Genomic DNA, 24,873 nt, shown 5'->3' on the forward strand with positions numbered 1-24,873 from the left:
GCCGCTATGAGGCAGTGTGTCTACTGGGGGGACCAATTGTCCCCCCGGGGGATGGGCGCGAAAGCGCGGGCACGGGGAGGATACCGGAAGAATGCTTCGAGCGATTCCCGGTATCCTCCCAAAGCGTGCCGAAGGGTCACCGTGGGGTTTTTAGTGGGTAGGTCCCGCGCCTGTCGTTGTACGGGCGCGGGGAATCCCACACACCCCTCCCACCTCTCGCCAAGGAGGTGGGAGGGAGTCTTTCGAAGATTTTCCCCACGACAAAAAAAAAAAAAAAAAAAAAAAAAAAAAGGTGCATGTGATAACGGTGGTGGCTTGCACAGCCGCCGAAATCACCCGTCTCCGGTATTTACCCGTGCCCTTGAGGAAACCGTGCGAAAACCCAAAGAAGAGCGGATGCACTGACTCTAATGTTCACTTTATATTGTAAAAGTTCAATAAAAATAGTTCGTCAAAAGTCAGTCTGTTGGAGCGTGCACTCGCGAGCCAGCAAAATTTGTCTTAAATCCGTTCACCGTCGGCAAAAGTTCTTTACCCACGATTGTGATTTTAATTTATTTTAAACTATCCCACCGTTGTCACGAAAATATGTTGCGTCCCGAGTTCGCGGCTTAGGGAAAAAAGGAGGTGGGTTGGTGCCCGTGGAGCGCTGAACCGCTCTGCTCGGCGAGGCGCGCAAATATCAAAACTACTCGATACGTTTCAAAGTACTTTAGCAAAATTTATTTGTTGGAGTTAGCTCAGTGTACGACTTTTAGATACAACTCGGTTGAGATTGAAAATCGTTCTCTTTCTCCGCGAAAATCCTCTCGAAATCCTAGGCGTTCGTCCCTTGTTAGGGGGAGGAGGTTTGAAAATACCTCGCCTAACGGGGGTCCGGATCTCGAGGGAAGGAACAGACGGAGAATAAGCGATACAATTATAATTTTATTTTCGCCGGATCGCCTTATGCGACCAAGCCGTTTATTTTGTCGGTATAGGGTTTTTCGTAACAATCGGCCGACGTCTGCCAGACGATGTGTGTTGCGGCCCGCGTTGTTACCCTGAAACAGAAAGAGATACGACTAGGCGTTAAATACCTGTCGACGTGAGTCACGTCGCTTGTCTTTCTCTTTTCGGTACGCTCCTGGTCGGTGCTTGTCGCACCTAGGAGCGGGAATCTCTGCCGCCGCGATACGCAGCTAAGCTAGTGGACTGTACGTGTGTGAGCGTTCCCTTTAAACCGGGAATCGCTCGCTTTCTTCCAATTAGGGAATTTCCTCTCGGTTTTCTGTTCGACTGCAACACTTGATTGTCGCAGGAGAGGGTGCCTAGAGGGAGGTTGTAAGGCTCCAACCGTCACCCGGTCCTCGGCCCCTTACCGTCTTCGTATGCGTGTGTACGGAACACGATGTGGTGCAGTCTTTCAATGGCATATAGGACGACTTACTATTGAGACTGTCACCACGACGCCTTTTGAGTCGCGTTCTACGCGCAGTGACCGTACAAGACTGGCGATCAGAGAACAACGCTCTGACATTCGCCGGAAGCTGGGCTTAGAGTAACTCGTCCCACGCTCCGACTAGAAGGCGGCAAGTCCACCCAGGGTATTTGTGCCAATAAGGCCCATTTAGGTGGGTGTAAGGCCGTTCGATTAAATCAAGGGAGGATCGAGTCTTAACCTCGATACCTCTCGCACGACCGCTGTTTGCAGCAATACACGGAAAATTCGGGAACTCGATGATACCAAAGAGTTTCCCGCAGTCTTTATCTGGGTCGTACTCATGACCGAATCGATTAACTGGTTTGATTCAACAACCGGAATTACACGCAGTTTACTGGGGGCAGTTTGCTTACGCAAGCTAATCCCGTAAAGCTGCGGCTATACGTCGGTTGCCCACGTTGTGAAAGTTCGAATAACTCGAACTTTCAACGTTGCGTGGGAATCAACCGCTAGAACCCGAGAATTTTCTTTATGTTTTTCTTAATTTTCCCGAATGCTCGAATAACTCGAAGCAATTCGGAAATTGCGAGGGCCTTTTGATTTTTCAACGAATGCTCGAATAACTCGAAGCAATTCGGAATTCTGTGCATTAAATGAAGCGTGATCGGTTATCGATCCGCGCTTGGCAGGCTCTCGTTTGCAAGTGACGGACGAGCAAAAGCTCCCGAAAAGTACACGTGAGAGAGGGGGAATCCTCCGACGCGCGGCGCTGTCGCCGTGGCTCTCGTCCGTCTTTATCTAATATGTAATTGTCGTACCTTCTCTATGGTCGAGCGTTTAACCGAAAGGTTCAAAATCGAACGTTACTGTAATGCTCGCGTGACTTACAGAAAAACTCAAGGAGCGAGAGTTTTTCTGCTGCCTTATGTTTCGAACCGCGGACGCGTCGACCTAGAATATTCTGGTCGGTCGCGTGTATTGAAAACAAAGCGGATTAACGGCTAATTACGGGTTTAAATAAATCGAATTAACTCGATCTTTAAACATCCCTTCTCCGGAAAGTTCTCGATCCTCGCCCCAGCCGAGTGGAGGTGGAGGCTGCGCGGTCATGTTCGGAGCGGGCGCATGTGAGAGAAAGCATGGGAGTCAAGAGAGAAAACGAAGCTAGCGGCCTAAAGCAACCCTTAAGAAAATTTATGACCCTCATAGAAAGAACTGAGCGAAATGCGAAGTGAAGTGTCGCGAGGACCATGCTGTGTTTCAAGACCATCGCAACTCTTTTAACAGAAATAGATAGTTCGACACGGTCCGTAATAAACTAAAAGAAGGAACGACGGAAACTCCGATTCAACACGGCCCACAGTGATCCGGATTGACAAATTTAGTGACATATTCGTGTAACTTTACAACTATAGAAGATATCGACATGAAACTTGAACTGTACATTGTAGGGATATTAAGTAACATGTAGTCGAAAGAAAAATTATCAAACAATAATTTATTATATTACAGATATAATTTAAAATAATGTGTACAATATACAGGGTGTAAAAAAAAAATTTTAATGGGGGATTCTAGAGGCTAAAATAAGACGAAAATCAAAAACACTAATTTGTTGATTGAGACTTCGTTAAAAAGTTATTAACGTTTAAAGTTTCACCCGTACTGAATTTTTTTCTCGAAAATGCGCAGGATTTCGAAGGTATGTCTGTTAGAAACTAAGGGTTCTAACCGGGGTCCGGACGAGGGAAATACTAGGGAAAGTGATTGATAAGTTTTTTATTTTGTAATTTTCGCTTGTCGCATTGCGACAAGCCTTTTATTTAAATTTAACAAAAAAAAAATGAAAAAAATAAACAAAAATATAAAATTACAAAAAAAGAATTATTTTAGAATCCAGCCGGGGTGAGGTTTCACCGGCGTTGCCCTGGTTGGGATGAACCTTGGTTGCTGTAACAAAGGTTCGTTCAGATTAAATACGTGCGTACACGTATCGTAAACACACGCTCGTCAGCTGTTCGCCTCGCTCTCCTAGCGACTATCGGTGCGCTGGGAGGGGGGGATCAGCTGTCGTTTAACGTGGATCAGTGGACTGTAAATTTGTACTTGTTCGCTGATGATTATTAATTGAAATTATCAGCGAGACTCTTACCCTGAACAGAAGAGAATTCACTCGTATCTGTCGGGGGCGACTTAGCCACGGACGGGTCACCAAATGGAGGTCGTAAAGCTCCAAATGGGTGGATCCCGTGAGCACGCTCTCCGTGCGGGTGACGTAGAAACGTCGTGCGAGGTGATTTCCTGCGACACTGTAAAATTACTGCACGGCGACCGTTTCTACCGGGGACCGTGACAGTAAAGTGTCTTTTGCAAAAAATCCCTCGCGGGTCCAACCGCACTATAAAGCCTACCCGGCGACCGTGTTGCACGGGGACCGTATTTGGTAGGCGGCGTGACGGAAGGTGAGGCGACCTTGAACCCGAACTCCTCCGTAGGGTGTACGGTCGACTCGTACACCGACGGGTTTCTGGAGAGGGTTTTTCAGTGACCTTTGCACGAAGAGCACTCAACGAGGCGGTACCGATTCAACGGTATGACCTTTGGGAGGCTCCAAAGCCGTATAGCTTTAAAGGGATTCTGGGTGGGTGCACCCTGAGTCCCTTACGTCGCGGTCGCGGCAACGACTGCAACGTACAATCCTTCCTAGCGAAGGCGGTCGTGCCACGCGCAGCGTGTATTACGACTTCCCTTTTGTCGCAGGTAGATTGTTATGGGAAAACTCTAACCGCAGCAACGGTGAGAATTCTTTAAAAAACAAGTCCAAACGTGATATGCGAGTCCGTACTTGAGGAGCGAGATCTTCTGGGATCCGCTCCTGTTCGCAGTCGGCTCGTGAATAATTGCGAATATCGTCGCGGATCGACAGACGAAGACTCGGTCGCGCCTTGTCGTTGCGACGCGGCGCTGCCGAATTCAGCTGTCGATCTCTTTTCAATATATTATACGGTTCTCTCTCTCGACGTTGACGTCACGATACCGTTTAAACCGGTGCGAAGCGAATCTTCGCGTGAGGTCGGCGTACAAAAACACGTAAACGGCCGCGGTTTTAAATCGTCCGAACGTTCAACGAACCTGACGGACGCTTAACCTTCCGCAGTGTCACGTACACAAACGGATACGGGAATCGCAGCCGAGAATTTAATATTTTCAGACTAACGCGATTTTAAATAGTTTTTTAACATATTTAAACAATGTCTATTCACCAAAAATGATTGTAATTGACCCACGCAACCAAAAATAATTTTTCCAAAACAATTTGAAATTTTTTTCCCCCGTCGAAAAATTTCACACCTCGAATTTTTTTTCTCGAAAGTGGGTAGGATTTCGAGGGTATGTCTGTTGACCAAAAATGCTTGCAATTGATCCCTGCAACTAAAAATAATTTTTCCAAAACGATTTGAAATTTTTGAATTTAATTATTAATAACTTTTTAACGAAGCCTCCATCAACAAATTGATATTCTTGATTTTCGTCTTATTTTGGCTTCTAGAATCTCTCGTTAAAATTTTTCCCAGGGGTGACCGAACACACTGAATTGTTGTATTTTTTATTAAATTATAATAATAGTCCTTCTGCTTCTGAATCCAGAAGCAACCTGTAACATAACCTGTGAAATAACCTGTAACATAAGTAAATGAGGCGTTTAATTATTATATTAATTCATATTTTTCTTCAAATTGTAATTTAATAGAATTGATTAATCTTTATAACGAAAGACACATAATACCAATCATGAACTACGAAATATTCATATTGTGCATATTGCTATTTTTTTTAAATATCTATTCCATGAAAAAGTACTTATCTGTAGTATAATGTGAAACTTTCTGCAGATAAAAGAACAAACACTTAGCAATAACTACAAAATATATAAAAAGTCGTCCGGAAATATTTCGCTGTGCACGATCAAATGATTCTGTAGCGTAGCGTGTAGCATGGTAGCGATAGACGCAGCCATGAGTAATGATACTGACGGCTTTGAACAATAATAATATGAAAAGTGGTCTAAAGGGGGAAGTGATTTTATATGAACAGTTAGAGGAAGATGTGCTGAAAACATTCCATTTAGTTAAAATACATGATATTTTAAGATTTAAAAGATATTCCTTGTCAATTGTAAAGAATTTTGTACATTTTATTCATTTCATTTAGCATTACTTTTTAAACATACTATGTACAATAATTATTAATGAAAGCATTATTTCTCACTGCAAAGAAAAGCTCTTGATTTAAAAAAAAAAACGGAATGAAAATATTAGACGGAATTGTTAAAACATCTCATTGAAGAAAAAAATTTCTTGCGGTGAAAATGGTAGTTTTAAATCGCTTAACTTTAAAGGCTTCTAAAAATTACAATTTTCAATTAATTTCATTAACATTTTTAATTTCGAGGCTGATGAGTATTCAGGAAGCAATACTAATTCATTAAATTTCGATACTAAACAATTTATTTTTTGGCCAAATGTCGCTAAATATCTCGATCCGGACAACTGTGCGGCCTTTAGAAAATAAACTAAGTATCTCTAAGAAATGCCATCCTTTCTCTCTACCTTCCCCAGCTTGATTGCCCACGTTGAAAAGCATACAATTGCATTGATCATTATAATACGCTGGTTCGTTTGAATTTCGCTCTTAATTACAATGCAGTTACATGACTACACTCCAGAGGTGCCAGAAGTCCACGCACCCGTTTGGTTGTCCAGGCGGCAGGGGAGGTGAACCCCTACGTGGCGCGTCCCCAGGTGGCGGATAGGGGTAGCCACTGGGATGGCATGCGGGGATGGGGTCACCAACCTGAGGAGGCTGGTGGCCTCGGAGGATGGAGCGAAAGCTCCCGCGGACCAAACACCGGTATGAATGCTTTGCGTGGGTGAATGTGTGTGTGAGTGGCCCGGGGCATGGGATATTTGCCGCGGGTGTCACCTAAGGCTGCAGGTTGGCCCGTTGGCTGCGGATGAGTCCAGCGGCCAACGTGGCCACCCAGTCGGCGGCTTAGTCCTATGTCACGGGGCCGTGGGCGCTGGTGACCATTCGCCTGCGGTTGAGTGGGAATGCGGTGGGAGGAGTGCCTCCCACCGGGAGGGGCCTGAAAAGGCACGACGCGGCGGGGGACTCTGTGATGTCTCACTAGAGTTCCCGGTCCCCCGCCAGTCGTCTGAGAATGGACACCGTGGGGTTTTAGTCGGCAAGAGTCCGATACTACCCCACGTACAAAAAAAAAAAAAAAAAAAGAGGTGCCAGAAGTGCACCGAAGGTGCTCTCTCATACTATGCCAGATCACGCGTACGTGAGCTCGTGGAGTTTCGGAAAGTCGACAAAGGCAAACTGACGCATGCCCTCTATCTCGATTATTCTAAAGCTGCCCGAAGTAATTTCGGACTGCCTCGTGGGAGTCGAGAGAGAAAGGCTCACATTTGCCTTCTCGCTCTTAACAACTGAAATTCGACCTCCCGTCAACGGCATACGATTTGGAATCTCGAGCCGTGATTCTCGACTGCCCAGGCATTTTTACTTACCGACCTATGTAGGCGCACGTAAGCAAAGTACCCATAATGGAAAAAAAATTTTGTAAAATTTATTTTACGGAAATACACGTTTTAAGACTCCCTGATCATATTTTAATTATTGAAAAAAAAGAAATTTTTTTTTATTATTCTTATGTATGAGTGTACATATGTATATTATTAATACGATTGAGTATAAATGGCTGAATGAATTTAAATGGAACTTTACATTTAAGTTTTATGTTCTCATTTCAAAGTCCGATTAGTCTTTGACTATAATCAGACCATATAAAAGATCTTTTAAATGTTTCAAATAAATCTTGGGAAGAATTCAATTTTATGTAAAAAAAATTAAATAAACTTTTTCTTTATCTTCTCTAGAAAAGAAAAACTTAAATGAAATCTTATACATTAGATGCTTACTTAAATCGCATTGTTAGGGGGAGGAGGTTTGAAAATACCTCGCCTAACGGGGGTCCGGATCTCGAGGGAAGGAACAGACGGAGAATAAGCGATACAATTATAATTTTATTTTCGCTGGATCGCCTTATGCGACCAAGCCGTTCATTTTGTCGGTATAGAGTTTTTTTGTAACAATCGGCCGACGTCTGCCAGACGATGTGTGGTGCGGCCCGCGTTGTTACCCTGAAACAGACAGAGATACGACTAGGTGTTAAATACCTATCGACGTGAGTCACGTCGCTTGTCTTTCTCTTTTCGGTACGCTCCTGGTCGGTGCTTGTCGCACCTAGGAGCGGGAATCTCTGCCGCCGCGATACGCAGCTAAGCTAGTGGACTGTACGTGTGTGAGCGTTCCCTTTAAACCGGGAATCGCTCGCTTTCTTCCAATTAGGGAATTTCCTCTCGGTTTTCTGTTCGACTGCAACACTTGATTGTCGCAGGAGAGGGTGCCTAGAGGGAGGTTGTAAAACTCCAACCGTCACCCGGTCCTCGGCCCCTTACCGTCTTCGTATGCGCGTGTACGGAACACGATGCGGTGCAGTCTTTCAATGGCGTATAGGACGTCTTACTATTGAGACTGGCACCACGACGCCTTGTGAGTCGCGTTCTACGCGCAGTGACCGTACAACACTGGCGATCAGAGAACAACGCTCTGGCATTCGCCGGAAGCTGGGCTTAGAATAACTCGTCCCACGCTCCGACTGGAAGGCGGCAAGTCCACCCAAGGTATTTACGCCAATAAGGCCCCTTTAGGTGGTTGTAAGGCCGTTCGATTGAATCAAGAGAGGATCGAGTCTTAATCTCGATACCTCTCGCACGACCGCTGTTTGCAGCGATACGCGGAAAATTCGGGAACTCGATGATACCAAAGAGTTTCCCGCAGTCTTTAATCGGGTCGTACTCACGACCGAATCGATTAACTGGTTTGATTCGACAACCGGAATTACACGCAATTTACTGGGGGCAGTTTGCTTACGCAAGCTAATCCCGTAAAGCTGCGGCTATACATCGGTTGCCCGCTTTGTGAAAGTTCGAATAACTCGAACTTTCAACGTCGCGTGGGAATCAACCGCTAGAACCCGAGAATTTTCTTTATGTTTTTCTTAATTTTCCCGAATGCTCGAATAACTCGAAGCAATTCGGATATTGCTAGGGCCTTTTGATTTTTCAACGAATGCTCGAATAACTCGAAGCAATTCGGAATATTTTAAATTAGGTAAAGCGTGATCGTTTATCGATCCGCGCTTGGCAGGCTCTCGTTTGCAAGTGACGGACGAGCACGAGCTGCCGAAAAGTACGCGTGAGAGAGGGGGAATCCTCCGACGCGTGGCGCTGTCGCCGTGGCTCTCGTCCGTCTTTATCTAATATGTAATTATCGCACCTTCTCTATGGTCGAGCGTTTAACCGAAAAGTTCGAAATCGAACGTTACTTAACGTTACTCAAGGAGCTAGAGTTTTTCTGCTGCCTTCTGTTTCGAGTCGCGGACGCGTCGACCTAGAATGTTCTGGTCGGTCGCGTATATTGAAAACAAAGCGGATTAACGGCTAATTACGGGTTTAAATAAATCGAATTAACTCGATCTTTAAACACGCATTGAAAACGAATACCACAAATGTTTTAGAATAATGTGCAAAATGGTTTTACTCGCAAAGGGTTAATTGAGAAATAAATGCTTGGTAATTAAAAACAGCAGTAAGCAGCTTAATCGGCTGGGATTTTCGCTAAAACTAATTGAAAACTCGGTTCTAACAAGGGAAAGTTGGAATGGTATCCGGTTTTGGGTTAAGTTTTACTGCAAGATATTATTAAAGTTATTACAACTACTTATCTTCAAAAATAGAACCAAATTCACCAACAACCAGCGTGGCGTGAATGATGAGGTGTTTGGCTGCAAGTTCGAGCTTCTGTTGCTCTACAGGTCGAACCCTGCTAAAAGAAATCTTTTTTTTTTAATTATATTTTAATCGTACACTAAATGTGACATTATATTTTTGTCTGATCTTCAAATATTTTTCTTCAAAGTTGAATTTACCAATTACATTTAACATGTGTTATTTTCAATATATGAAGTATATGAATCTGGATGGTATTTTTCGTAAAAACAGTCAAAACATAAAAATTTTAAACACTACGTACATCTAATGAAAAGTCTGTTTTCACAGAAATTACAAAATTTTGTATGTAACTCTGATGGAAAGGCCGCTTCATTTACATTGATATAATGTGAATGATTTTCGAATTTCGATTTACTTGTACCTCGTACTTTTTACCTTATACTACAGGTAAAAAGGTATATAACTGGCTAAAACAGTTTTATGATAGTACCTGCTAACTCGTGTTACTGTTCTAAAATGAAACGCTATGTTTTGTACTGTTACGAGCCAGGGCCGTGCAGCGCGCGTGGCCTGCGAGTGCGAGAGAGAGTATGGAATATGGTATCAATTTGTTAGTTAGGTACACGGACGAACCCGATGCGAAATCGGGGAGCCGCTAGGATAGTTGATAACGTGGACGAATCTGATGCGAAATCAGGGAGCCTCTGGGATGGAGTCACGTACGGACGAACCTGGTGCGAAACCAGGGAGCCGTAGGAGGGTGAAACGTCGTGAACGAACCCGATGCGAAATCGGGGAGTCACTAGGATTCTTGATAACGACGCAGACGAACCCAATGCGAAATCGGGGAGCTGCTAGGAGGTTGGAAGAAGCGCAGACGAACTCGATGCGTAATCGAGGAGCTGCTGGGAGGTTGGATAAATCACAGACGAACCTGATGCGAAATCAGGGAGCTGTAGGATGCGGACGAACCTGATGCGTAATCAGGGAGCCGCTAGGATGGTAATAGATTGCGTGGACGAACTCGATGCGTAATCGAGGAGCCACTAGGTTGTAAGGGGTTGTATTTGGATTTGGGGATGTGTTAATTCAACTCGTAACTATGAATTATTAAATATAATATAACCCGAGCGGTAAGGTTATATTATTATGGGAACGTTTAACTAATAATAATCGCTTTATATAATTGTGGGTTAAAGAAGTTGGGTAACTCTGATTTGATAATAAAAGTAGATATATTCTTAAATCAACAAATAAAATACAATTGTTTCGTGTATCTTGTGTCGCGATCAAAGAATGATTATATTTACCTAAAAAAGATCTTGCGCGGTGTTGACGCACTGGCGATGCGGGGGTATGTCAGTTGAAAGTAATGGCCGCAATAGAATTTATGCCGGTTCACGGATTCTATATGGTATAATATTGATACGACAGGGAACTGTAGCCCGATCTCACAAATACAACTGACTAACAAAAATCGTATACGCGAGACTCGTGGAGTTGACACTAAGCGTGACGGTACGATTATGATCCCCCGAGTAATGAAATCACGGGGTTTATATACCAAAAAATCTGTGTGGGGCGGATTCAAAAGTACGTTAGAAATAACCGTGTGCACTATTCTCCGAATTGTATTAATTAACGAGCTGCTCCATTCTCCGAATTGTATTAATTAACGGGCTGCTGCATCGCGACGGAAGTGACCCCCATTTCAAAGGTTAGATAAGTAGCAGGGCGATTTCATAATGCACGCAAGTGGCAAGAAAAATTTGAGGAACGAAACGTTCGACATACGTAAAAGTACCTTTAAAAATATTCGACTATGTCCTTTTAAAATTTTATAATCCAACCCATACTTTGTATCACACTGGCAAACGGGATCACTATTCCTTTGTTTTTAAACGGTTTGGTGGTGCACGTTATTAATTTTGATGGATCGATACAATCATTTTTTTATGCAAAATTAAGCCAAATAAAACATATAATATTTAGTTCGTCATAACAAATTGATACGGTTAACTCAAAATATATCGAGGAAAATCATTATTAATTAATTTCCACAACTATTAATTCTACTTTTTTGTTTATGTTATAAAAATAAGAACTCTTCTTATTGAAAAATGCCACAGCGTGCACGATACTGACAAAGAATGGACTCTCATTTTAATTTATTAATTTTCAATCTTAAAGAATTTTGATTTTGAAAACTCGTATTATTAATATACATATGTACGCTCACACATAGGAATAATAATTCTTTTTCAATAATTAAAATATGATCAGGGGGTCTTAAAACGTGTATTTCCGTAAAATAAATTTTACAAAATTTTTTTTCATTATGGGTACTTTGCTTATGTGCGCCTACATTGGTCGGAAAGTAAAAATGCCTGGGCAGTCGAGAATCACGGCTCGAGATTCTAAATCGTATGCCGTAGACGGGAGGTCGAATTTCAGTTGTTAAAAGCGAGAAGGCAACTGTGAGCCTTTCTCTCTCGACCCACACGAGGCGGTCCGAAATTACTTCGGGCAACTTCGGAATAATCGAGAAAGAGGGCATGCGTCAGTTTGCCTTTGTCGACTTTCCGAAACTCCACGAGCTCACGTACGCGTGATCTGGCATGTGTGAGAAAGCACCTTCGGTGTCTTTCTGGCATCTCTGATCTCGAGTCGAGATTCTCGACTGCCCAGGCATTTTTACTTTCCGATCTATGTAGGCGCACATAAGCAAAGTACCCATAATGAAAAAAAATTTTGTAAAATTTATTTTACGGAGATACACGTTTTAAAATCCTTTGATCATATTTTAATTATTGAAAAAAAAGAAATTTTTTTTATTATTCTTATATGTGAGAAAAATTTTGTAATTTCTGTGAAAACAGAACTTTCATTAGATGTACGTGGTGCTTAAAATTTGTATGTTTTGCCTGTTTTTACGAAAAATACCATCCAGATTCATGTACTTCATATATTGAAAATAACACATGTTAAATGTAATTGGTAAATTCAACTTTAAAAAAAAATATTCGAAGATCAGACAAAAATATAATGTCACATTTAGTGTACGATTAAAATATAATTAAAAAAAAAAAGATTTCTTTTAGCAGGGTTCAAACCTGCAGAGCAACAGAAGCTCGAACTTGCAGCCAAACACCTCATCATTCACGCCACGCTGGTTGTTGGTGAATTTGGTTCTATTTTTGAAGATAAGTAGTTGTAATAACTTTAATAATATCTTGCAGTAAAACTTAACCCAAAACCAGGTACCATTCCAACTTTCCCTTGTTAGAACCGAGTTTTCAATTTGGTTTAGCGAAAATCCCAGCCGGTTAAGCTGCTTACTGCTGTTTTTAATTACCAAGCATTTATTTCTCAATTAACCCTTTGAGAGTAAAACCATATTGCACATTATTCTAAAACATTTGTAGTATTCGTTTTCAATGCGATTTAAGTAAGCATCTAATGTATAAGATTTCATTTAAGTTTTTCTTTTCTAGAGAAGATAAAGAAAAAGTTTATTTAATTTTTTTTACATAAAATTGAATTCTTCCCAAGATTTATATGAAACATTTAAAAGATCTTTTATAAATTACGCCTATGTATCGGAACAACTATGAAACAAGAGGTATATTCATTATTATCCATGGTCTGATTATAGTCAAAGACTAATCGGACTTTGAAATGAGAACATAAAACTTAAATGTAAAGTTCCATTTAAATTCATTCAGCCATTTATACTCAATCGTATTAATAATATACATATGTACGCTCATATATGTATAGAAATAATAAAAAAAAATTTCTTTTTTTTCAATAATTAAAATATGATCAGGGGGTCTTAAAACGTGTATTTCCGTAAAATAAATTTTACAAAATTTTTTTTCCATTATGGGTACTTTGCTTACGTGCGCCTACATAGGTCGGAAAGTAAAAATGCCTGGGCAGTCGTAAATCACGGCTCGAGATTCCAAATCGTATGCCGTTGACGGGAGGTCGAATTTCAGTTGTTAAAAGCGAGAAGGCAACTGTGAGCCTTTCTCTCTCGACCCACACGAGGCGGTCCGAAATTACTTCGGGCAACTTCGGAATAATCGAGAAAGAGGGCATGCGTCAGTTTGCCTTTGTCGACTTTCCGAAACTCCACGAGCTCACGTACGCGTGATCTGGGATGCGTGAGTAGGTCACCGGGTGCTGAGCCTGACATCTGTGAATTTACATACATTTTAAGAAGAAATATAACAAAGCATAAACCGAAAGCGATGACAAATGTATTAACTCCGTTTGTATATTGGGCGCAAACAAAAAGTCAAGTTACCTTAAGGGTAGATTTGACTGATGTGAAGGTTTGGAACTTTGGTTGCGCATATTAGGTTAGCTGATAAGTAACATCGAATTTTTAATGTATACAATGTTTTTTTTTATCTAGGAAGCACTGCTTCAAACTTATGAAATATATACATGTTCTTAAAACCTATGCCTCAACGTGTAGTTTGAAAAAAATATCATTGTATTTGATAACCTTATTCTTAAATGAACTTTGTTTTGAGGACGAGTGAAAAGAAAATGTACTTCCAAGCAATCATAGTTTTTTATTTTTGCAAAGGAAAAAACATCATACAAACAGCAAGAACAATTTCCTACTATAGATGATTTAAAATATTCTGTATTGAAGATTTTAGTCTTCTAAATTTAATCTAATCTGTAAATCAATTACGTTTTAAATATACTCTATTTTTGTGCTTAAAAATATTTAAGTACAGTGTTGAAAATCATTTACACTGACTTGTAGTTTCTAAATACAATGGTTGGAATCTATAATTTAAGTAAAAGGAATTTAATTAATTGAATTTCAGCTTGAAATCCTCAGATGAAATTGAATTTCATCTAAAATGCTATAATAATGGATCACTTTTGAACTGGAGTATTGAATTACCTCATGGGCGAAAATAAATAGATTATTTATAATAACGTAAAACAAAAAAGACATCGGGATAAGCTTGGATCAAATCTGATTAATACTACTGCAAAGTCAGATTTACACCCTAAGAAGGTATGGTAAGATTGGAAGGGAATTCTATATTATGAATTTCTAAAATCTAATCAGATAATTTGGATAAGGATTGTCACTTGGAGTAACTAAACACAAATATCTAGGAAAAGTGGCCAGATCTATGCAAAACCATGCATATCTTTCAAACTCATAAAAAATTATAGAATATGAAATGGGATAATCTCATCCATGAAATTCACCTGATATTTTGATCGCCTTTGAATTATTATTTCTTTTGATCTCCATAGAATTCACTTGATGATAAAAACTTTGATTTCCTGGAGACCTATAAAATACATACCCAAGACTTATTACCAAAACAGGAAAATTGCGAAAGAATAGGATATGAAGTTCCCTTTGAGATGACAAAAGGTTGTGGAACAGAATGGTTAATATGTCGTTTAATAAAATTTCATATATTTAATAAAAAAAAATGACTACTGTTTCTTACAGAAAATTCAGATGTTACTTTTTGGCTAACCCGATATATTGGTGTTGATAAGTTTGCATAAATTTTAATTATTTTCTGTAGGATCTTAATGTTAACATATCTGAAAAGAAGTTACAAATTCTTGCTTATGGACATGGTGTTAGAGGTCTTAATAATTATGGATTCTGTCTCCATTTACACTCATCCATTAATACTGAGGTAATGTTTCTTGATTCAACATAATCGGATTAATATTAATCCTTAACTGGTGAGGGTAAACATCTGAACCTATCGTAAAGAAAGATTTGCATTTAAAAAAGATACTGCTTCGTATATGATGAGACAGAAAGGAAATAATTTATCATAAACTTCTGTCACTGAATTGAACCATTTAATCAGAAATTTATTGTCAACAATTGCAACGAGTAAACGAATGCTTAATGAGAAATCATCTGTATGTCATAGATAGAAAAGGAATTATGTTCCATCAAGACAATGTTCAATGGCATGCAAGCTTTTATGACTCAAAGAAAATGAAGAATTTAAAGTGGAAAATTATGGAACATATTCCATACTTCTCAATTTACCATCGTCAGATTATCATTACATCGAAAGGGTATAGCTGAATAAGGGGGCCAAATGTACCCTTGAACCAAATTTGACATACAATGGATCCATCGATAGAGAATCAGAATCAAACATTCTGTACCAAGTTTCAACCCTCTACCTTGTTCGGAAGGGTAGTTATAGGGAAAATTTGGATCATCGAATTTGTGCTTATTTTCCGTAATTAATCGAGTCTGAAAATCATAAAAAAAATCTGGTGCATTGTGGTTATCGAGATACGTGTTCGAGAATCTCCCGATTTTTCGATTCAAAATCCTAGGTGTGAAAAATTAAAAACGCAAAAAAACATAGAAAAATACCGATTTCGTATCGAAGCTTTCGAGACACTAGATTTATATAATTACTGTAAATGCGTATTGTCATTGGTTATGTCCCTGAATTTTTTCAGATTTTTTGGCAGGATGTACCGATTTTGTCGAAGTTTTTCGCGTGAAAAAGCAACTTATACTTTGAATTTTTATATTCCCTTTAATTGATAACTATATTCTATGGTTTTAAGCAATTCTATGCTGAGCAGAACAGTGTATACAAAAGAAAAGCAAAAATAAGTCACGAAATAAAAGGTGCTATACGCGTTATAATCAGAAGTATCAACAATATTTTCAAGAACTGCTGCAACGGTGCAGTGAGTAAGATGCTTAACTGTGGTTACGCGTGCAAACTTTTTAACGCGACAGTTGCGACTTTTTGCAACTGTTATTTATTATTTGTCACATGCTTGATACCTGTCGACAATTATAAAGCCAGCTGAAATATTAAGTAAAATATTTAACGAAGAGCAAGTTGCATCTGTTATTAATGAAAACAGCGATGAAGTCTAAAGACATCAGATATGACTTTATTCAATTTACCTAACGATCATGTAGAGGAGTATTAGTACAAAAAAGTTCATATACACATGTGTGCTATCTTTAATTTCTCACTGTCACACGTACAATTTTGGGTTTGTAACGCATAACGTAGTAAGCTTACAAGCGCAGAACATGCGGATCACTGCAAAAATGTTGCGGCATCACGTCGTTTTGTTTACAAAACAGAAACAATGTTGTATACCAAGGACAAAATGATAGCACACTTATAAAATAATAAACATTTATTTAGTTTATTATCAATCTATATAGTTATTCATTAATTGTTTAATAACGAGTACATCCTCCTTTATTTTCTATAATTTCAATCATTCTATTGTGTAACAACTTATATAATTTTTGAATATTTTCTTGATTTAAATTGCTTGATTCAATAAATTATTGAAAATTGTTGGGGAAATCTTGCCCGAGCTGTATATGGAAATGACAGACAATTTGGAAATATTGCCGAATTAAAAAAATGTATTCAAGATGAGTGGGAGCGATTAAAGCGAAAAACTATTAAAAAACTCTATAAATCTTTGCCAAAGAGAATGATGTCTGTTATTAAATGTAAAGGAGAAACCACAAGATATTAAGCATTAAATATCATTCGTTGATTTATCGTTATACATAATTTTAAGTTAAATGTGCTATCATTTTGTCCCACTATACAGGGTGTTCGGTCACCCCTGGGAAAAATTTTAATGGGAGATTCTAGAGGCCAAAATAAGACGAAAATCAAGAATATCAATTTCTTGATTGAGGCTTCGTTAAAAAGTTATTAAAAAATTAAAATAAAAAATTTCAATTAATTCTGGAAAAATTATTTTCGGTTGCGGGGGTCAATTACAATCATTTTTAGTGAATAGACATACCCCCGAAATCCTACCCAGTTTCGAGAAAAAAATTCATTAACGAAAATATAATGTCTGATCATGAATGAATGATTCCTCTGAAATTTTATGTATTTCAAATCGTTCTGGAAAAATTATTTTCGCTTGCGGGGGTCAATTATAATCATTTTTTGTGAATATACATAACCCCGAAATCCTAACCATTTTCGAGAAAAAAATTCCTTACCGAAAATATAATTTCAGACCAGAAATACTTCCCGTAAATTTCATGCGAATCTTTAAAGCACCATAACTTCTGAACGGATTGGACGATTTTAAAGTTCAAAAAACCAAACGCCGCGTATTTTAGTCTAGAATATGTAACAATTATAAAAATATTGGAAAGGTTGTTCCTTGGCTCCGTAATGTTAGAAAAACCCCATAAAAATGGTCCAATTTTCAAACAGCCATAACTCCTACAATTGTGAATATATTTCAATGAAATTTTTTTCTGAGGTAGAGCCCATAGGTACCTATAAAAAAGTATTAAACAACTTTTCTGTAGGACGTCAAACGAAATTATTAAAAATCAAAAACGAATTTTTAACGAAAATCGACAAGGAGGTAGGTGCCTAAATTTTTCGACGAAATTGAAAAGTTTCAAATCGTTCTGGAAAAATTATTTTCGGTTGCGGGGGTCAATTATAATCATTTTCGGTGAATAGACATACTCCCGAAATCTTACCCACTTTCAAGAAAAAAATTCAGTATTGGCGGAACTTTAAACGTTAATAACTTCTTAATGAAGCCACCATCAACAAATTGGTATTCTTGATTTTCGTCTTATTTTGGCCTCTAGAATCTCCCATTAAAATTTTTCCCAGGGGTGGCCGAACTCCCTGTATTGCCTTAAACGTTCTTTTTTTTTAAATAAAATTGTATAGACTGGAGAAATTCAATTCATTTGCATTTGTGTATGTTTATAGAGGTATTTTGTAAGAATGTATAAAAACAAAACCTTGGTTATAGTGTTAAATAAATAAAAATTACGTTAATTTTAAAGTGTGCTAAGTGGTCGCGGCATCACGGCATTTTGTTTAGAAAACAGAAACAGTGTTGTATTCTAGGAACGAAATGATAGCACACTCCGTCTACATGTTTAGAAACTGCTCAGTATTTCGCGATCTCTTAGGTATTCAAGACGCGAAAGTATTGCCTAGTAATTTACAAAAATGGGACGGGGGAAAAAATTAACGATATCAGAAATAAAGCATATTTTTGAACTGAAAAGACAAAATTTATCAGTATCTAAAATTTTGAAAATAACTAGTAGAAGTCGAAAGGTAGTCCATAATTTACTTAAAGACGTGGAAAGTTATGGTAAAAAGAAGAGTGGTGGAAGACCATCATCGTTGTCGCAACGGGATAAACGAACTGTTTTGCGTACAGCTTCCAATACTCAGTGTACAACAAAACAAATCATGCAAAAGGCTGGCATGAATGCAAGTGTTTCAAGTGTTCGTCGTGTATTACGATCATGCAAGCACATTAAAAGACTAAAAATAAAAAAGAAACCTGCATTAACTCCACGGCACAAACAAGAACGTTTACAATTTGCCAAAGATCGAATACACTGGAAGAACAAGTGGCGAAAAGTGATATTTTCCGACGAGAAAAAATTTAATTTAGATGGACCTGATGGTTTAAACTATTATTTCCACGATCTAAGAAAAGAAAAATTGTCAAAAATTCGGCGAGCAATGGGCGGCAATCGGTTACTTCGGTAAGACGGAAATAAAATTTATTCATGGAAAAATGAACAGTAAATATTATTTGGATTTGACAAAGCAATAAATTACAAAGTATGCCCTACGCATATCTGGGTCTGGGTTCATATATCAGCATGATAATGCAGCGGTACATACTGCAAAGCTTGTAAAAACCTATTTTGAAAAAGAAAAGATACCTGTTTTATCATGGCCTGCGCGCTCACCGGATATTAATATCATCGAAAATTGTTGGAGTCAACTCAGTCAAACAGTTTCCAAACATGGGAAACAATACGAGAATGTCCACGAACTAAAAGAAGCTATTGTCGCGGAATGGAGCAATTTAAATCAAGAAAATATTCAAAAATTATATAAGTCGTTACACAATAGAATGATTGAAATTATAGAAAATAAAGGAGGATGTACTCGTTATTAAACAATTAATGAATAACTATATAGATTGATAATAAATTAAATAAATGTTTATTATTTTATAAGTGTGCTATCATTTCGTCCTTGGTATACAACATTGTTTCTGCTTTGTAAACAAAACGCCGTGATGCCGCGACATCATTGCAGCGATTCGCATGTTCTGAGCTTGTAAGCTTACTATATTATGCGTTACAAACCCAAAATTGTACGTGTGACAGTGAGAAATTAAAGATAGCACATATGTGCTATCTTTTTGGCTGGGAGTGTGCGTATGAAGTATCGAAAAAAAATAAAAAATTGTATTAATAACAGGAATCAATATGGGCATGTATAATGGAAATGGGTAACAATAGAACACTTTCTCGTCTAAAATATGTAATTGTACACGGAGAATTTCGAACACCAATCATGCACATCATAAACCTTGTCATCGTGATATCCGTAACTCTATGCAAAGACTGCTTATGTTCTTTTTATTGAAGAAATCTGCTTCCTCTATTCAGAGTTACTAAAAGTATGAGATTTTTAAACTAAGCACGTATATTCATTTAACGTAGAAAAAATAAAACGGTAGGGTATTTAAGCGAATACACAGCTAGAGAAACGATGGAATAGAAACTCCTCCATAATTGTTTTTGTGTATATTTTAAGTGAAAATATTTTTTAAATATTTTAAATAGATTTTCATTGTCATACAGTCGAAAATTGGAAAAATATATATTTAATAAGATAAAAAAAAAAGATGTGCTTTCAACGGGGCACGATACCGCGTCAAAAAGTTCGCACATACGTATTCATAGTCAAGCACCTTACTTACTACACCGTCACAGCAGTTCTTGAAGATACTGTTGATACTTATAATTATATCGCGTATAGCACCTTTTATTTCGTGACTTATTTTTGCTTTTCTTTTGTATACACTGTTCTGCTCAGCATAGAAATGTTTAAAACCATAGAATATAGTTATCAATTAAAGGGAATACAAAAATTCAAAGTATAAGTTGCTTTTTCACACGAAAAACGTCGAAAAAATCGGTTCTTGATTTTTGCTACTACGGTACATCCTGCCAAAAAATCTGAAAAAATTCAGGGACATAACTAATGACAATACGCATTTACAGTAATTATACAGGGTGTTCGGCCACTCCTGAGAAAAATTTTAATGGGATATACTAGAGACCAAAGTAAGACGAAAATCAAAAATATCAATTTTTTGATTGAGTCTTCGTTAAAAAGTTATTAACAATTAAATTCAAACCTTTCAAATCGTTCTGAAAAAAATATTTTCGGGTGTGGGGGTGTATTACAAACATATTTGGTGAATAGATGTTCCCCCAAAATCCTACGCGATTTCGAGAAAAAAATTCGAGTAGCTGCTGAAATTTTTAGGCGAAAAAAAGAAATTTCAAATCGTTCTGGAAAAATTATTTTCGGTTGCAGGGATCAATTATAATAATTTTTGGTCAATAGACATACCCTCGAAATCGTAACCATTTTCGAGAAAAAAATTCCTTACCGAAAATATAATTTCAGGCCAAAAATGCTTCCCGTAAATTTCATGCGAATCTTTAAAACACCATAACTTCTGAACGGATTGGACGATTTTAATGTTCAAACAGCCAAACGCCGCGTATTTTAGTGTAGAATATGCAACAATTATAAAAATATTGGAAAGATTGTTCCTTGGCCCCGTAATGTTAGGAAAACCCCATAAAAATGGGTCAATTTTCAAACAGCCATAACATCTATAATAGTGAATATATTTCAATGAAACTTTTTTCTGAAGTAGAGCCCATAGGTACCTACAAAAAAGTATTAGGCAACTTTTCAGTAAGGCGTCAAACAATATTACTAAAAATGAAAAAGGAATTTTTAAGAAAAATCGACAAGCTGCCTAAATTTTTCGACGAAAAAAAAAAATTTGAAATCGTTTTGGAAAAATTATTTTCGGTTGCGGGCTTAATTACAATCATTTTTGGTGAATAGACATACCCCCGAAATTCTACACAATTTCGAGAAAAAAATTCTTTACCGAAAATCTAATGTGAGGCCTGAAATGCTTTCCTGAAATTTCATGCATATCTTTAAAACGTCGTACCTTCTGAACGGATTGAAGGATTTTAATGTTTAAAAAAGCAATCAACGCGTATTTTAGTAGAGAATATGTAGAAACTCTAAAAATATTGGAAAAGCTGCTCCTTGATACCGTAAATTGTGAAAAACCCTATAAAACTGGTCCAATTTTTAAACGACCATAACTCCTATAATAGTAAAGATATATCATTGAAATTTTTCCCCGAAGCAGAGCCCATGGGCATCTATAAAAAGGTATTAAACAATTTTTCTGTAGAGTATCAAACAAAATTATTAAAAATCAAAAACGGATTTCCAAGAAAAATCGACGGGGGGTAGCTGCTGAAATTTTTCGGCGAAATTGAAAAGTTTCAAATCATTCCGGAAAAATTATTTTCGGTGGCGTGGATCAATTACAATCATTTTTTATCATTACGCATACCTCCGAAATCCTACGCACTTTCGAGAAAAAAATTCCTTATCGAAAATCTAATTAGGTGCCTGAATTTTTCGACGAAAAAAAAAAGTTTCGTTCTGGAAAAATTATTTTCGGTTACGGGGGTCAATTACAATCATTTTTGTAGACATTCTAAAAACATTGGAAAAGTTGCTCCTTGACCCCGTAAAATGCGAAAAACCCCATAAAAGTAGTCCAATTTTCAAACAGCCATAACTCCTACAATAGTGAATGTGTGTCATTGAAATTTTTTTCTGAAGTAGAGCTCACGAATACCTACAAAAAAGTTCTAAATAAATTGTCTATACAACGCCAAACAAATTTATTAAAAATAAAAAACGAATTTTTAAGAAAAATCGAGAAGGGGTTAAAGGGGGGGTGCCTAAATTTTTCGGCGAAAAAAAAATTTGAAATCGTTTTGGGAAAATTATTTTCGGTTGCGGGGGTCAATTAAAATCATTTTTGGTGAATAGACATACCCCTGAAATTCTAGGCATTTTCGAGAAACAAATTCAGTACGGACGAAACTTTAAATGTTAATAACTTTTTAACGAAGCCTCCATCAACAAATTGGTATTCTTGATTTTCGTCTTATTTTTGCCTCTCGAATCCCCCATTAAAATTTTTCCCAGGGGTAGCCGAACACCCTGTGTAAATCTAGTGTCTCGAAAGCTTCGATACGAAATCGGTATTTTTCTGTGTTTTTTTGCGTTTTTAATTTTTCACACCTAGGATTTTGAATCGAAAAATCGGAAAAAATTCTCGAACACGTATCTCGATAACCACAATGCACCAGATTTTTTTCATAATTTTCAAACTCGATTAACTACAGAAAATAGGCATGAATTTGATGATCCAAATTTTCCCTATAACTACCCTTCCGAACAAGGTAGAGGGTTGAAGCTTGGCACAGAATGTTTGATTCTGATGCTCTATCGATGGATCCATCATGTCAAATTTGGTTCACGGGCACATATGACATATGAAATTTATTTACAGTAAAAACATAGAAATTGTCCATACAACTCAATAATGACCCCATAAGTATGAAACATAAATGTAACAGATCATTTGTAACAGTACCTTGAGTGAAAACTCCAGTCTCTTATTTTATTAAAAGAAAATTTTACAGGAGTTCTTTCAGAAGAATGGAATATTTGAGAATTTGTGTAGCATGTTGATGTACTTACCTATAAGACATGTCAGTTAAATCATGTTGAATTACTCATATACCAGATAAACTTTCAAAAACATCAACTTTATTTTTACGATTGTATTTACAAATATGATTTATAAATATAATTGTTTTGAATATTCCAGGAGAGTGATTATAAAGTAATAGATCGTCAAATTGATGTTACATTGAAGAAAAACTATCCTGCTTGGTGGCCACGGTTGATCAGTCAACCACAAAAGCCGTCATGGTTGAAAATCGATTTTACTAAGTGGGAAAGTCAAGATTTCGAAGATAATGATGATGAGAAACGCGATATATGCAATGATTATCCTGGCACGTATGACAAACTCCATCAAGAAGAATTTGGTTATAAAAAAGGTATATTTTGTCAAGAAATATATTATTTCATACACTATAGTTGAAACTAATTGTATTATTCATTTAAACAGAAGATTTCAAGAAGGTATACTTAATTATTTATAATCTCTGTCAATTTGTTGGCTTTATTTACATCCTAACCATAATGGGAATAATGTATTCACGAGATGGACCAGGTAAATAAATAATTAAATTATTGAATTATTCAATTAGAAGCAATTGATTCTCATATCGATCAAAATTATATGTTCAAACATTCAATTTTTTATTTTAGTATCTATGAAAGAAACGTATATGGCTGTTGGAAATCCTATAAAATTTATACAACTTTTACAATTTTTAGAGGTGATGCATTCATTATTTGGTTATACTAAAGGTAGTGCATTGATGTCATTTGTACAAGTAGGCGGTAGAGCATTTATATTATTTAGTATGATCGAGGCTGAACCACGTATGCAAACTAAACCTGTAGTTTTCTATTTGTTTCTTGTTTGGAGTATAGTCGAAATAGTTAGATATCCATATTATATAATGCAATTGGTAAACATAGAAATTTCATTTTTAACGTGGTTAAGATACACGATATGGATGCCCCTATATCCACTAGGGTTTCTTTGTGAAGGAATTATAATATTAAGGAATATCCCATATTTTGAAGAAACGCTCAAATTTAGTCTTTCTTTACCAAATTCATGGAATTTTTCGTTTCATTTTCCATCATTTCTAAAAATATACTTGCTTGTATTTTGTTTACCTCTTATGTACATGTTAATGACCCGTATGAATACGCTACGTTATCAAAAATTAGGTATGTCTAAATTAAAGAAATATGTATGAATTTCATGAATAAGTTAGGGTTAAGGAATTAGAAACTTAAGAGATTATATAATAATTCGGAGATGTATCACGAAATTTACGATAGAACTAAATAATAAATCACTATCGTATATCTATTATCAGGTTATATGACGACATTAAAAAAACATTTTTTAATTACTCATGTTTTAATCCTCTTACTCATCCCCCTCTGTCCCAATAATATAAAAAACAGCAAATATTTGCTTGATATACAGGGTGTTCGACCACCCGCGGGAAAAATTTTAATGGGGGATTCTAGAGGCCGAAATAAGACGAAAATCAAGAATACCAATATGTTGATGGAGGCTTCGTTAAAAAGTTATTAACAATTAAATTCAAAAATTTCAAATCGTTCTGGAAAAATTATTTTCGATTGCGGGTGTCAATTACAACCATTTTTAGTGAATAGACATATCCCCGAATTCCTACCCTCCTTCGAGAAAAAAATTCGGGTAGGTGGTGAAATTTCTCGGCGAAAAAAAATTTTTTCAAATCGTTCTAAAAAAATTATTTCCGATTGCAAGGGTCGATTATAACCATTTTTTATGAATAGATATACCCCGGAAATCCTACCCAGTTTGAAGAAAAAAATTCGAGAAGATGTGAAATTTTTCAACAAAATTAAAAAATTTAAAATCGTTCTAAAAAAATTATTT

At 37.2% G+C, this 24,873-nt stretch overlaps 1 protein-coding gene across 3 annotated transcripts; it reads left to right on the plus strand.

The window, feature by feature from the left end:
• The first annotated feature begins 13,457 nt into the window (after positions 1-13,457).
• On the plus strand, positions 13,458-24,355 carry Hacd2 (3-hydroxyacyl-CoA dehydratase 2). 3 transcript variants are annotated; one of them, XM_076771011.1, is made up of 5 exons: positions 13,458-13,625; positions 14,865-14,981; positions 23,125-23,359; positions 23,431-23,535; positions 23,634-24,355. In XM_076771011.1, exons 1-5 carry the CDS (start codon positions 13,542-13,544, stop codon positions 24,194-24,196), a joined length of 1,104 nt encoding a protein of 367 aa, XP_076627126.1. In that variant the 5' UTR covers positions 13,458-13,541; the 3' UTR covers positions 24,197-24,355. The 3 variants fall into 3 exon arrangements, with proteins under 3 accessions (XP_076627126.1, XP_076627127.1, XP_076627128.1); XM_076771012.1 differs by lacking the exon at positions 14,865-14,981; XM_076771013.1 differs by lacking the exons at positions 13,458-13,625; positions 14,865-14,981 and adding an exon at positions 14,169-14,337.
• Positions 24,356-24,873: the final 518 nt, after the last annotated feature.

The sequence above is a fragment of the Colletes latitarsis genome, chromosome 8 (assembly GCF_051014445.1).
Source record: "Colletes latitarsis isolate SP2378_abdomen chromosome 8, iyColLati1, whole genome shotgun sequence".
Classification (NCBI taxonomy): domain Eukaryota; kingdom Metazoa; phylum Arthropoda; class Insecta; order Hymenoptera; family Colletidae; genus Colletes; species Colletes latitarsis.

What these genes read in the sequence shown, in the direction of transcription:
- Hacd2 (XM_076771011.1), top strand. Translation starts at nt 13,542, where the DNA reads ATGACAAATGTATTAACTCCGTTTGTATATTGGGCGCAAACAAAAAGT. An exon ending in TAGATTTGACTGATGTGAAG is followed by an intron (nt 13,626 to 14,864) that starts GTTTGGAACTTT and finishes TATTTTCTGTAG; the next exon opens with GATCTTAATGTTAACATATC. An exon ending in GTATTCACGAGATGGACCAG is followed by an intron (nt 23,536 to 23,633) that starts GTAAATAAATAA and finishes TTTTTATTTTAG; the next exon opens with TATCTATGAAAGAAACGTAT.